Source organism: Juglans regia, chromosome 13, assembly GCF_001411555.2.
Source record: "Juglans regia cultivar Chandler chromosome 13, Walnut 2.0, whole genome shotgun sequence".
Lineage (NCBI taxonomy): Eukaryota > Viridiplantae > Streptophyta > Magnoliopsida > Fagales > Juglandaceae > Juglans > Juglans regia.
In genome coordinates this window covers 23,538,103-23,552,651 of record NC_049913.1, presented here as the reverse complement: position 1 = coordinate 23,552,651, position 14,549 = coordinate 23,538,103, and the positions used below count along the sequence as shown (strand labels likewise).

Below are 14,549 nucleotides of genomic sequence, written 5' to 3'. Positions count from 1 at the left end.
CACATGAAAATTAATGTACACAGAAACATACAAATAATTTGAATCTTATGATCTCGTTATGGTCATTTCAATTAAACCCAAATAGTCGTACTAAACCCAGTCAAAATGAAGAATTCACATTTTATAAGCTTCACAAACGGCAATCACAAAATATATCATACTCAATAATTCAACTTTTCTGCCGAAAAAACCTAAGGTTTTCTCCGGAACCAAACAGTACCGTTCTCATTTCTCTATTCAACCGCACACTAAATATATCACAACCCAACAATATAAGCAAACTCATTGTCACATCATATCCAAAACTCATCAAATTAATTCATCGAGGTAAAGCTTGATTAAGAATTACCTGTTTACTAAGAGCTTACTCTTTCCAGAAATAAAGTGGCTCGGACGACCTGAGGAAGTTGACGACAACTTTCGAAATGATAGAAGATTCACTGAGGGAAGGAAAAAAGAAGCACGTTTCTGATGTTCGAGGGTGCTTCAGATTCAGTGCGCCAACCAGATGCTGGGAATGGGGTTTGAGAGAAACAAAATGCACCAACGAGAGTTGCAGGCAGCGCCGGTCCAAACTTTTTTCTAAGAAATGCTTAGATAAAAGAATTTTGTAATAATGTTCTTTTTATTATAAAATAAATTTAATATATTACATATATTATTTTATTACTTTTTGTGATATATTTAAATTTTTTTACATTTCAGATCTATTAAGATGACTTGAGATGAGTTGAATTGTGAAATGTAGTATTTTGTTGGTCTTATTGAGATATATTTAACTTTTTTAGGTTAGATAGATTTAACTTTTTAGGTTGAAATGTATGAAGTAAGTTGAGTTGAGTTTAACTTTTTTTTATGAGAAATTAAAAAAGTAGTGGTCCCATTAATGATTGATTTGAGATGAGTTAAAATGAGTTGAATTGGATTCAACAACCAAACACAACATAATATTTCTTGGAACATTCATTAGTTAGAAACTTCTAAACCGCCGTGGTTGGCTATCATTTAGTCAATCTATAGAGAAAACATAGTCCGGATTAATTTTTTGACTCCCATTATCCCTTTTTGTGTTTTTAATTAGAGAGTTCTGCTACGTACAATCAATTTTGTGTACTTCTTACACACTACACTAATATGATTGGCCAAAACAATTATTTTACATTAAAAAAAATGATGCAGCCAATTATAGTAGTGAAGTGCAAAAAGAGTACATAAAAGTGACTATTTTTGTTAATTGGATACATTGTTGAATTGGTGCATATTTTTTATACCTTTTCTTTGAGAGTGGTTCTTTGGTTCTTACTGATTTTTCAATAGGGTTTTATTAGGGAAATGGGTGTGGAGATATCAATTAGAGAGGGGAACTCTATAGAGAATAGTTATTGACACAAAATCTGTGGATACTTAGGGTGGATGGGTTTCGAATGAGGTGGGTGGAGCACATGGGGTTGGGCTTTGAAAACACATAAAAAAATGATGGAGAACTCTATCGAGACACTTTTGGTTTGAGGTGGGCAAAAGAAATCAAATTCTAGCATGACACGTGGTACGACGATAGGGCCATCAAGGATGCCTATCCAAGTATATTTGGAATAGAGCGGTTGCAGTATGCTTCCATTGCATATCTTCTAGACCTATCCAGTGGAATCCCCCAATGGAAGGCCACATTCTTCAAAGCTGCGCAAGATTGGGCGATCCATTCATTCACTGAGTTCTTCAACCTTGTCTATTCCACAAGGGTGAGAGTGGGAGAGACAGACAATAGAGTTTGGAGTCATTCGAAGAAAGGGAAGTTCTTTGTCAACTTGCTCTACAAGTCTCTCACTGCAAACAACACAACTCTATTCCATAGAAGAGTATATTGAAGACTAATGCATCCTTTAAAGCAACTTTCTTTGTATGGACAACCTCCTTAGAAAGTTCCCCACCGTAGATAATCTAAGGAAACGCCGGGTAATCATAATGTATTATTGTTGCATTTGCAAGAAAAATAGAGAGAGCAGATCATTTATTTGTGCATTTCAAGGTGGCCACAACCCTATGATACAATTTTTTTTGCTAGAGTAGGACTATCTCGGGTGATGCAAAGAAGGGTAATTGAGCTCCTAGCTAGTTGGAGAGAATTAAGTGGTAATTCACAAATTTCAGCAATATGGAAGATGATTCCCACTTGTCTTTGGTTGTGTCTTTGGAGGGAGAGAGGGATGCAAAAAACTTTGAAGATTGTGAGTGGTCAATGAAAGAGTTTAGAACCTTCTTTTTTAACCTTTATTCCATTCGTTAATTGTAATAGATTTCAATAGTTTGAATTTCCATGACTTTCTTGTATCTCTAGAGAATCATGACTAGGAAATGCACATGTATGTCCTGTGTACTTGAATTATGCCAATTTCTAACAATAAACTTGCTTACTGATAAATAAAAGTCATTTTAATAACATGACCTCAACATCCTAGAAAGTTAAATGATAATTTTAGAAATCATCCAAAGAGAAATTTGCAAACGAGCCAAAATCTAATGGACTATTTAACATATAACCCGCAGTATTTCTTTTCTTATTACATACAAGCATCCATATTATCTGTATTGCTATGCATGTGGGTTTAGGTCTGCATGTAAGCTGCTCTGCCCAAATTAAACCCCTAAAATAAAGTTTGACCTAGCGTTGTGATGGGTGATAAAACTTTAAGCAGTTAATCATACAGGGCCACATAACTTAGGGTTATCTCTTTTAGAAACAACATAATTAAGTAAAAATTAGTGATCTAAATAAAAAAAAAAAAACTCACTTCATTTATGTTCTTTTTGGAGTTGTTCATATGTGAATTGAACTTATCTAGCATCAGATGGGGCTTCGGGAGGTGTTCTAGTGATGTGGGATAGAAGGGTGATGGAGAAAATAGAGAAATATGTTCCTTTAAGAGTGTGGAAGATAACTTCTTGTGGGCTTTTGTTGGTATCTACGGGCCGAATTTAGACAGCACCAAAAGGTTTTTATGGGAAGAATTAGCTGAAGTTCATAGCTAGTGGGACTTTCCATAGTGCATAGGTGGAGATTTTAATGTTATAAGGTTTCCAAGAGAAAGTTCAAAAGAAAACAGGTTGCGACCAGTAATGTTAGTATTTTCAACTTGAGTTTGGTGGACATTCCTCTCATGGAGGGAACATTCACGTGGTCCAATAATCAGACATGGTTTAGATTGGACAGATTTTTAGTCTCATCAGAATGGAAAACTCATTGTCCAGACGTATGTCAAAAAAGGCTGCCTCGTCTCTGTTCAAATCATTTTCCTATATTTTGGATTGTGATGGTATCTAAGAAGGGCATCGTTACTTTAAGTTTGAAAATATGTGGCTAAAAATTGAAGGTTTTGTGGACAGGGTCAAGCAATGGTTGTCCTCATATCAGATTCATGGCACCCCTAACTTTAGCTTTGCATGTAAACTGAAAGTTTTAAAAAATGATATAAAGCTTTGGGACACTCTCTCCTTTGGTGACATAGATGAATGGAAGAAATCCATGTTGGATGAGCTACATGAGTTAGAGAGGATACAGGAGGGCCGGGTTCTTATCTCAGAAGAGTTATCTTGGAAGGCAAAGTTGGTATTAGAATTAGGAGAAAATATACTTACAACCGTGAATTGCGTAACCGCCGCGTAATCGTTTTGAAAAAAATGAATAAAACATGGGACCCACATAAAAAAAATTAATTTTTTAATAGTGGATCCCACTCTTTTTCAAAGCGATTACGCGGCGGTTACGCACTTCACGGTTGTATGTAGAATTACTCTAGAATTAGAGAGGGTTACCTTATTGGAGGAAACTTCTTGGCGTAAAAAATCAAAAGCTTTGTGGTTGAAAGAAATGGATCAAAGTACAAAGTTCTTTTATAGAGTAGCTAACTCTTATAAGAAAATCAATAACATTGAGATGCTACATATAGATGGTGGGGCTTGTACGGAGGTCCTTGTGATTCAAGAACATGTTACTGATTTTTTTTTAACATTTGCTTACTGAGCAAGAGTTGTGAATTGAGCCGCATAATGTCTCTTGGTTGGAGATGCCTTTTGAGGAGATGAAGGTTCATGGAGTGGTGAAGAAAATGGTAAAAGACAAAGCACTAGATCCAGGCAGTTTTTCTATGGGATTCTTCCAATCATGTTGAGATGTTGTGAATGAGGATCTAATCAAGGTGTTCCAAGAATTGTTATCGGTTGGAAAATTTGAAAAAAGCCTTAATGACACTTTTATTGCACTTATTCCTAAGAAGATCGTTGCATCAGAGGTTAAGGATTTAAGGCCCATTTGTATTGTGAATGGGGTATATAAGATCATTTCCAATGTGCTTGCAAATTGTCTAGGGGAGTTATTGGGGAAAATCATCACAAAATCCCAAAATGCATTTGTAAGGGGTAGGCAAATTCTGAACTCAATTCTCATTGTCAATGAATGCATAGATAGTAGACTAAAATTTGCCAATATAGGTATCCTATGCAAGTTGGATATGGAGAATGCCTATGATAATGTTAATTGATATTTTCTACTTTACCTACTTGGGAGGTGTGGTTTTGGGAAGAGATGATGTTCGTGGATCAGATGTTGCATATCAACGGCAAAATTTTCAATTTTGGTGAATGGTAGCCCAGTTGGTTTCTTCAACAGTTCCCTAGGCCTAAGACAAGGAAATCTATTATCCCCACTCCTCTTCATTATTGTCATAGAGGCAATTAGCAGAATGATCTCAGCTTTGGTTATTAATGGCTTCATGACTGGATTCTTGGTTGGTTATCTCAATAGGTGTACTCTTAACATTTCTCACTTGTTGTTTGCAAATGATACACTAATATTTTGTGAGGCAGACCAAAACCAGATTCAGGCAATGAGGGAACTTCTACTATGTTTTGAAGCAGCATCAGGTTTGAAAGTGAAATTTGACAAATCAGAGTTGGTGCCAGTTGACAATGTTCGTAACATCCAGTAATTGGCTAACACTCTTGGATGTAAGGTCTCCTCTCTTCCTATGAATTACTTTGGTCTTCCGTTGGGGACTGCCTTAAGGGCTAAATCAATTTGGGATACAGTGATTGAAAAGATAAAACGTAGATTGACAGATTGGAAGAGACTGTACTTGTCGAAAGGTGACAGAATAACCTTAATCAAGAGTACCTTGTCTAATTTACCAACGTATTTCCTATCGCTATTCTCAATTCCAGCTTCTATTCCCAATTCCAGCAAGTGTGGCAACCCGAATTGAGAAATTTCATCATGATTTCCTATGGAATGGCATGGGGGATGAATTCAAATTCTATCTAGTCAATTGGGATAAGATATGCTCTCCAATCTCATCTGGTGGCTTGAGAATAAGAAATCTAAGGATTTTCAACCGAGTTTTACTTGGAAAATGGTTGTGGCGATATAATATGGAACCAGAAGTCCTATGGAAGTTGGTGATTTGTAGCAAATATGGAGGTGGGTGGGTGGGTGGGTGTGGAAGGGGGGGGGGGGTTGGTGCACTAGAGAGGTAAGTGGAGCTTATGGGGTAGGAATTTGGAAGCACATTAGACGAGGGTGGGGGGTTTTCACTCGTCACACTAGACTCTTTTTGGGAGATAGTTATAGAATAAAATTATGGAGTGAAATTAGGTGTGGGAATAATGCCCTAAAGGAATCTTTCCCTCCAGTTTTCCCATTGCAAGTGAGAAAGAAGTTTCAGTGGCTAATTTTATTGTGATATATGGGGATCAATTCCAATGGAACATCAACTTCAATAGGGGGCCCAAAATTGAGAAGTTGGCAGTTTTGAGGAATTTTTTAGTCTTTTGTATTCCATGACACTGAGCACTCAAGGTGTTGACTTGCTATGGTGGGTACCCACAGGTAAAGGCACATTCCCGGTTCACTTTTTCTATGAGTGTCTCACACAATCACAGAACATTCAGTTTCTATGGAGAAGGATTTGGCAAAACAAGACTCCTCCCAAAACTGCATTTTTTGCTTGGACAAATTCTCTGAATAAGATTTTGATGACGGATAACTTGCGTAAAGACAAAGCGATCATAGTAGATTGATGTTGCATGTGTAAGAAAACTGGTGAGACTATGGATCATCTTTTACTGCATTGTGAGCTTGCTAGGGCGTTATGGGATAAAGTTTTTCGCAAATTAGACTTAGCTTTGGTTATACCCGCATCAGTGGCAACGCTATTGGCCAGTTGGACAAATCTAGGAGGTATCCCACTAATCAAAACCGTGTAAAAGATTATTTCTATTTGTATTCTATGGTACTTGTGGCAGGAGCAAAATGATCGAACGTTTGTAGATAAGAAACGCACAATAGAAGAATTTAGATCTTTTTATTAGAACTCTATTTTTATGGGCCATAGTTGTAGATTTTACTGACCTTGATGTTCACGACTTTCTTGTATCTTTTGTTTTGTTCTAAATAGGTGTTACCTTTTGTTATCTTGTGTACTTGAATTATGCCTATTCTTATTAATACAATCGTTTACTTACCAAAAAAAAATTATGTTCTTTCTAGGAACACATGACAAAATCACTGCATCAAAAAGCGTGTTCTACTACCATTGTGCACTCTCTCCAAGCAGACCATTGAGTGCCTTGGTTATATGCATCTCATACATTTCCGTCAGTGGGGACATTCTACAGATATCATCTGGGCAACCACTCAATGGTGTTCCAAAAGTATCACGGAAAACAATACCAAACTAGCTCTGCCACTGTCAAATTCCAAACCTCTAACCTAAAATAACTTGGAAAGCATAATGAAACCGTTCAGTTACAGATTCTTGGCTGGAAACATCTCAAGCAATAGGAATTTTAGGTTCGCCTAAATTCACAAATGCCTCAGCACGGGCCATGCGTCCCGTTGCCACATTCCAAGACACAAGGTGGTTCATAAACACATTCACATATTTGCCTCTATCGTTCTGTATAGAAAAAGCACGGGGATCATTATGGTAGGGTCTCGCGGTGGTGAAAAAATGGTAATGAAGTAATGCTTGCTTACCTTGTAATCCAGATAATAAGCATGCTGCAAGAAAGCAAGCAGCAGCAGCATAATCAGCATCTTGCAGCTAAATAACAAAACTACTGTAGAACTCCCCCTCAGAGAGAGAGAGAGAGAGATCATTTACATACCTCCCACATGTCTAAACTGATGATTGGCTGCACAAGAGAAGATTAATACAATTGGTAAGATAGAGACTGGAGAATCTAATATAGGAAAAGAGGGATTTACTTACTATGTCATCCCAAACAAGCGGGCAAACGGCATTTGATGTTTTAATAACGGCCAGTCGTCTCTCTTCTCTCTTCACTAGTCAAACAGACAACAGCAGTCTAATCTCAGCACAAACACTTGGAAACATATTATATTTTTATTTTCTATGTAATCTTGAACCTAAAAAAGAAAATTTTACTTTCTAACATGAGCATAGATTCCAAACCGTGATTTTTAGTGCTTGATAATCTGAGACTTGAAATAGAAAAAGAAAATGGAGGAATATAGATGGAGATGTGAAACATTGATGATGAACAATTGTTAGTCTAACACTCTAATCCCCCTCCCTCTTGCCCGAAGTAAATTCTTATCCAATGTGGTCTTTAATCCTCAAATTGAGTACCACACGTGTCAAAGTTTATTAAATTTCCAAGGCCTTTTCTCTCCCCCTCCCTCTTTTCCCAGTTATGGATGTTTCCCTCGAGAAAATAATCAAGAAATGTATCATCTGCATTTGCCACTCATAGCTATCATAAACATAGTGAGGCATCTTCACCAAGAAGCGTGAGATCCAAAAGTTGAAATTGTTCCAGTATTGGTACAGTGATGCATGTCCCCAACATGAGGCAATTATACAATAAAAGATCTTTGAACTAGAGAATAAAAGAGAACAAAAGAGCAAAGAACCACGGCAAAGATATATGGAAGAGTCTCGTCAATTCTTTGGTCAGGCATGATTCCATCAAGAACATACACCCAAAGAAAAAACAGAAGTCCTAATTTCTAAAATTCGAAAATCTAAAGAAATCAAGCAGCAAATTAATCTAAAATTATATCGTGTCTTGACACATGATAAGGTTAAAGCTATCAAGTGGACCGGTCAGGTTAAAGCAGTAGAAAAATGAAAGGAAATTCTATGGCCCTGCTAAATAAAAGAAAGAACAAACAGAAATGGTAACAACAAATGGTGAAAAGTTCAGCAGCATTTAGTATGATACTAAATCTTGAATTTAACAAAGAATAAAACGTTTATCTTTTTACATAAGTTTATAAAAAGATGAATTACTTATTTAAAAATAAAAAGATGAAATAGACAAACCAGCCCAATATAGCAGAACAAGTTAAGAGTCAAACTCACGTAGCAGAAGACTGAACAGGCCAGAAAAGCCTGGACGTAAGTTTAACAAGTTAAAGTTAAAGTCAGTGTGCCAATCTATCTGACAATACCTTTAGCCAGTGACACAATTTCCTTCACATATTCCCATTTGTATAGTTAAATATAGGGAAAACCTAATTGTCATGTTTGTAAAATTATACGAGATTACAAAATCAGAACTCCAAAACACACCGTTGTTGCTTAACAAATCAACTATATTAAGGACTTACAAACAAGCCAAACCCAGCCAGAGCCGAATAGTGTGAGCGCTGATTCTACAAACTTCTCCCTGAAATTTGTAAATGAACCAAAGTCCTTTTCAATCTGCTGAAGAACACCCAGTTTTGGCATGTCCCCTCCTCCAGGTTGCATGCTATCCCAAAAGAAGTCATGATTCCAAACCTGCAGATGAAAATAACTCAAATTTTTCCTTTTTATTTTCTTTATTTTTCTGTGTCTTTATTTTCCTGGGGGGGGTCATGAATTGAATTCACAATTGAATTTTCATAAATAGATGAATATGAGAGATTTACAATAACCAACCAAGTAGGCATTCGGGTTGACATATGTCCATAAAATAAGGAAAAAAAAACTGCTGAAAGCTTTGTTTGAGAATATTAAAATAGATAGAAAATTCATAGAAATAGGAGATTTCCCTCATTTATTTGGTCAAGTTTTATTCAATTTGAAAAAACGATGTAATCCAAGTACACATGGAGTATACGATTAATGCACCTAACATTAAAATGAATATCAATATCACAAATATATATATTTTTTTATAAGTATATCAATATCACAAATATGAGTGGCCACACATAGATAAAAGGTTCTAAGAAAAAAGACTTTAAGCCCTTTCATTGATTTCTCATAATCCTCAAAATATCGATCATTGCTTCTCTCTCTTTAAACACCACATTGGGCAAGATGAAGTGAATTTGCACAAAGCTTCGCAATGATGGTGACCAAACTTTCCTTTCCAACAACCAAAGAGATCTGCTGCACTTCTTGGTATTACCCTATCCATTCCAAATAGATGGAATATATGATTCCACAAAGCATCACCCACTTCATAGGGAGGTAGAAGATCATCAACGGATTCCCCACTTCTTCAACACATACAATTCCAATCAATCACCAATACATCTTTCTTAAATTGTTCAAATAAGAATCTTCCCTAAGGCAGCAGTCCAAACGAAAGAAGCCATCCTCTGTGGAGCCTTAGCCCTCCAAACATTCTCCCAAGGAAAGGAAGTATAGCATGTGGATATATGGCATAATAGACAGATCCGGCTTCAAAGACTCTATGGTTAGAAGGGGTAGGGGTCCACCTAATCTTGATTTCTCCCATTTATAACCAGAGACAGAAAGAGAACTTTTTTAGGGGTCACAAGAAAGAACAAAAAGGGAAAAAGAAAACGATGCTAGTGTATCAATTTCAAAATCAGTTGCTATTACATTGCCTTGCAAAATGGATTGAATAGTATATGACACCACCATCACACTTCAATGAGCAGGTAAATAATACTAGGTTCAGTTTCTCACATCGAGTAATACTTAGGTAAATAATACTAAGCAGAGTGACTCCATACTCCAGAGACACCAGAGACAGAAAGACAACTTTTTTTGGGGTTACAAGACACAAAATTCTATTCTCATCTCATCTCATCATCATAACTTTTTCAAATTCTCACACAAAATATAATAAACAATTCAACTTTTTCAAATCCCAATTCAACTTTTTCAAATCTCAAAACAATAATAATATTAAAAAATAATATTTTAAACTTTCATCTAAAACCAAAAATTCTCATCTCACTCTCCAAACCTGCCCTTAAGTTACTGCTCCCTGCCCCCAACAAAACATAAAACAAAAATTATACATGACAATTAATTTCCTATATTTTCTGGTGTATTTGGAGTGAAAGGAATGATAGATTCTTTGAGGATAATGAACGCTCCTCGGAGGAGTTTAGGAGCTTTTTTTGGAAGACTTTATTTATGTGGGCCATTGCTTTAGAGTTAAATGGTCTCAGCCTCCATGATTTCCTTGTAACAATTTCTAGTTCTTAATTTGGTGTACTCATATGTATACATCCGGTGTACTTGGGCTATGCCTATCTTTATCAATACAATTGCTTCTTACTTGTCAAAAAAAAAAATTAATTTCCTATATTAACTTGTCTTCCAGCAGAGAACTTAAGTTTTCGTGAAAACAACATTCTTATAAAGTCTGATGTCAATATGCCAGAGCAACAAAACTTGATGCTAAATCAAGTTTTGCGCATAAATTAAACAATGAAAATTTTGACTGAAAGATAATTTATCAATATCTCTAAATTGTTCAAATTACTAATCACTGGCTAATTCACTCATATTATTTAGCAGTATACCAACGAGATGTCAATCTAGTGTGTACCTGGGCAGCATTATTGAATTCGGGTAAGGGGTTTCCGTTGTTATATGTTACTTTGACAAGCTCATCCATAGTGCAGCCATACAGTACTTCGTTTTTCTCCAACTGCTTGTTCAATCCTTCTACATAATTCCAATGATGTCCTCCCCAATGCTTTTCCAGTGTTCTCCTACTCATATACGGTTCTAAAGCATCCTTCAAATGGAAAAGAAGTGCACGAAGTCAACAAAACAAAGAACCCTTAATCGAGGAGAGACACCTACAGGGAATTGCTACAAATTCGAGTTACTAGGTATTAAATCCTTATCATAACATAACTTCTTTCTTCTTTCTTTTTCTTTTTTAATTTCAATGGATATTTTTGAATTGTCATATTCTCCGAAACCTATTACCGGGAAATTCTGATTCACATGTTAAAATAATTTTACTTTCCATCTAAACTTATCAATAATTTTTTTAGAGAACAATAAATGAAACACTTCATGCTGAAATAATTTTATTTTTTTAAATAAGGAAGCACTTAATGCTGAAACAATTAAACTAACGGAATTAAATTTTGAAGAACCATCTCTTACAGATGAGATACATCAGGTTTGATCTACCTGACAAATATGGTAGAACGGATTAGAGTTAGTAATTCTGTTGCAATTTAGTTAGCTTAGTTAGATAAAGTCAGAAAATTTAGCTAATTTGTTAGTTAGTTCATAGCTTTGACTCTCGTATAAATGTAGCGCATTTAATGTACAGAAGCTACATGAAAATATAGAAAATTTTCTATTTTCAGCTTTCATTCTCTCCATCTCAATAGCTTCTTTTCTTCTTCCAGGTGCAATTTTAACAAAATGTAATTATAAGTCTTGTCTTTTGATCATTTCAGATTTTTTATTTTTTGATGAAAAATTTATGACGGCACTTTGCATAAATTTGAAGCTTATGCCATCTGTAAACATATTGCAGTCAGAGACGGGTTTCATTTTACAGGGAAAAAATTTGTAAAAAAATTTACAGACGAGCTTGTGATTTTATAAGAAATAAAGTACAAAAAAAAAAAGACAAAAATCCGCTACAGCCAAACAAAAATTATTATGGATTAACAGAACTGAGTGTTTTGACTCTTAATTGTCTTGAGTGCACCTGTAATTGATATGATAGAAGTGACTAAGCGGAACTTATCATTATGGTTCTACAAAAGGATTATCATCTGTGATGTATATATCAGTAGTTCCATGTTTATCCCTTTTTTCCCCACCATTTCCTTTCCTTTTTCATTTTCTATCTTTTTTTTCCTAGGCAGTGCACTGTACACCAAAGAAGTTAGGCATGATATTATGAAATAATTACTTACAAGTTTATAAGGAGGTGCCCTCAAGCCATAGTAAGCAAAAACTTTTGAAGCTCCTTGAGATCTAGAAAACCATCTTTCTTGCTGTTTGGACTGAGTGCACAGAAAATTATGAAACATGGTAAATAAAAGGAATAAATAACCATTTGACTTAAGACATCTTTACCAGATGGTACCACATCTTCCATTAAATGATTGAAACAAAAAACAAAATAAAAAAAATGCAGTGTAATGCTACTTCTAGCAAAGAATTATAAACCCATTCATTATGGTTGGGCTTTCAATAAGTATACAAAGAGCCATGAGTGCTACTTACAAATTATATCAAACATATGATTTCAATTAGCAAGAGCTAACAATATAGGTGTAGCCACTCCGAGGAGTAATTATTCTGTTGCCAAGGGGTGCCAATACCAAGGTATTCATATAAGAAGCGTTTCTAAGAAAAAGATGAAATGTAACAACCACCTTTGGCAAGACTCCAGAAAGACTCGTCAATGGTATCATTATAAACAGCAAGAATTCCTCCCTTCCAAGCAATGTAGGATCTCATTCATCACCTATACTCACTCAATATGGGGTATTGCATGAAACCCCTCCACTAGAACCCCATCCAACCCCAACGCCGTCATGCCTTGCACCCTATTACCTCATGATATTACTTTGATGAGTAACATCTAGTCTAGCTGAAAAAAATACTTGCAGTTTACTAATTTTGGGTTTGGATATAGCATATCAATTAAAACTATCTAAATCCTTGTTGAGGGACTGTGTACCCCCGGGATTAGTTGAGACTTTGTTCTCAGACAACCGGTGCCAATAAATAAAAAAAACTATCTAAAAGCTTAATCTGAATACAAATGGTCATCTTTAGCACTACCACTTTTTTCTGTTTAGAAATCATATCAGGAACAGAAGTAGAAAACGAAAATCTTGTGACAGACATTAGTGAAGCAAAGAACAATGCAAATACTAGAACTTACCAGATAAGGTAGCTTGGGGCTCTTAAACCCCTGAGAGAAGTCAGAGACTAAAAGATGCGAGCTTGCTGGGAATGTATGATAACAAAAGGATCCCATTTCAGGTTATTTCCTCTCGCAACTAAGTAAGCATGTCTGCAGAACAATGGTTTATATTTCAGCTCATCATGATACGAGAACTAGTTTAGCTTTCAACGGCAATTCAACTTCCTAATTTGTGTCCTTCATTATATAGTGAGACTCAAATCCAAGCCCCCACCAATCCTTAATACGAAAGGGGACTGCTAGGGCCACCGAGAGGTGGTCTTGAGAATTTCTACCGAGAAGTGCAAAATGCACTTTTTTATTTTGTTTTTTTTTTCAAGCATTTTTTAAACCCCTTTAAATATTTAAAACAATTTCACAAACTCATTTAAAAACACTTCCTTAACAATTAAGTAAAAAAAAAAAGAGAGAATTGGTAGCTTTTATTGGGATGCATCATTTTTCAATACGAAATCCTTATTGTCGTGTTCGACATGCACAATGTATAAGGTATAATCTTTTACTGAGCGTTCTTAGAACTTTTAGGCTCAATACAATAAACTCCTCTCTGTTTTACACCGCATAAATTCAACAGAGAAAAAATCATATCATAGCATCATCTCTGAGACTACCCGGAGCAATTAAATAAAAAGTTGACTCAGATTACGTTCAACATTTTTTTTTCCTGATTTCTTAATTGTTGGAACTCAGAGCACCATAAACATTCCAGGGGCTGCCAGAAAGTTCAGATATATCCATTTTGCAAACATTTTCTACGCAACCAAACAGAGACCTAAAGTGCCTACCTAGGCATCGCCTTAAAACTGTGCGCACATCTTCGGATATAACATTCCAAGTGTACTCTCTTTGGTGTCCAAACAAAAAGGATAGCAACATAAAAAAGGAAAAAGTGAAGAGATTTTGGAGATTCATAAGACATCAAGAGATGAACGAACTAAAGAGAGGTAAAAAAAAAAACCTCACCCTCTCCGTCGCTTCGCAGTGCAGTGCAGCTATCTTGCTCTATCAAGCGTGTTTTCTCCCGCTACAAAATGAGTTTGCAGGCAGGAGATAAACATATGCAGTTTATTTTCTCAAAAAACATAAAGTAAAAAAAGAACCATCAGCTTATATATATATTTGTTAGAGCTTTACTACTCATCATTTGTATATATTATACATTATATTTTTATAAATTTTGTTTTGTTTTATTTTTCTTAAATTTATTAAATTCGTTTATTTATCATTCATAAAATACATATTTAATAAGAGAAAAATATAAAATAAAATAAATGTGATGTGTGGTGTGGTGTGGTGTGTATAGATAAAATTTTTCTTTTGGTTATAGAGTGCCAGGAAACTGTCTCATTAGTTATTTTTATTTATTTATT

At 35.4% G+C, this 14,549-nt stretch overlaps 1 protein-coding gene across 2 annotated transcripts; it reads right to left on the bottom strand.

Annotated features, from left to right (window-relative positions):
• Positions 1 to 6,557: 6,557 nt before the first annotated feature.
• Positions 6,558 to 14,261, bottom strand: LOC108988456 (superoxide dismutase [Fe] 3, chloroplastic). 2 transcript variants are annotated; one of them, XM_018961717.2, is made up of 9 exons: positions 14,138 to 14,261; positions 13,138 to 13,269; positions 12,158 to 12,247; positions 10,816 to 11,007; positions 8,627 to 8,798; positions 7,263 to 7,336; positions 7,159 to 7,185; positions 7,028 to 7,051; positions 6,558 to 6,947 (listed from the first exon to the last, which is right to left on the bottom strand). In XM_018961717.2, the coding sequence occupies exons 2-9, from the start codon at positions 13,231 to 13,233 to the stop codon at positions 6,822 to 6,824; spliced, it is 801 nt and encodes a 266-aa protein (XP_018817262.2). In that variant the 5' UTR covers positions 13,234 to 13,269; positions 14,138 to 14,261; the 3' UTR covers positions 6,558 to 6,821. The 2 variants fall into 2 exon arrangements, with proteins under 2 accessions (XP_018817262.2, XP_018817261.2); XM_018961716.2 differs by having other exon boundaries at positions 14,143 to 14,261.
• Positions 14,262 to 14,549: the final 288 nt, after the last annotated feature.

What these genes read in the sequence shown, in the direction of transcription:
- LOC108988456 (XM_018961717.2), bottom strand. Translation starts at nt 13,233, where the DNA reads ATGGGATCCTTTTGTTATCATACATTCCCAGCAAGCTCGCATCTTTTA. An exon ending in GGGCACCTCCTTATAAACTT is followed by an intron (nt 11,008 to 12,157) that starts GTAAGTAATTAT and finishes TTCCATTTGAAG; the next exon opens with GATGCTTTAGAACCGTATAT. An exon ending in TGGCTGGGTTTGGCTTGTTT is followed by an intron (nt 7,337 to 8,626) that starts GTAAGTCCTTAA and finishes CTGTTTGACTAG; the next exon opens with TGAAGAGAGAAGAGAGACGA.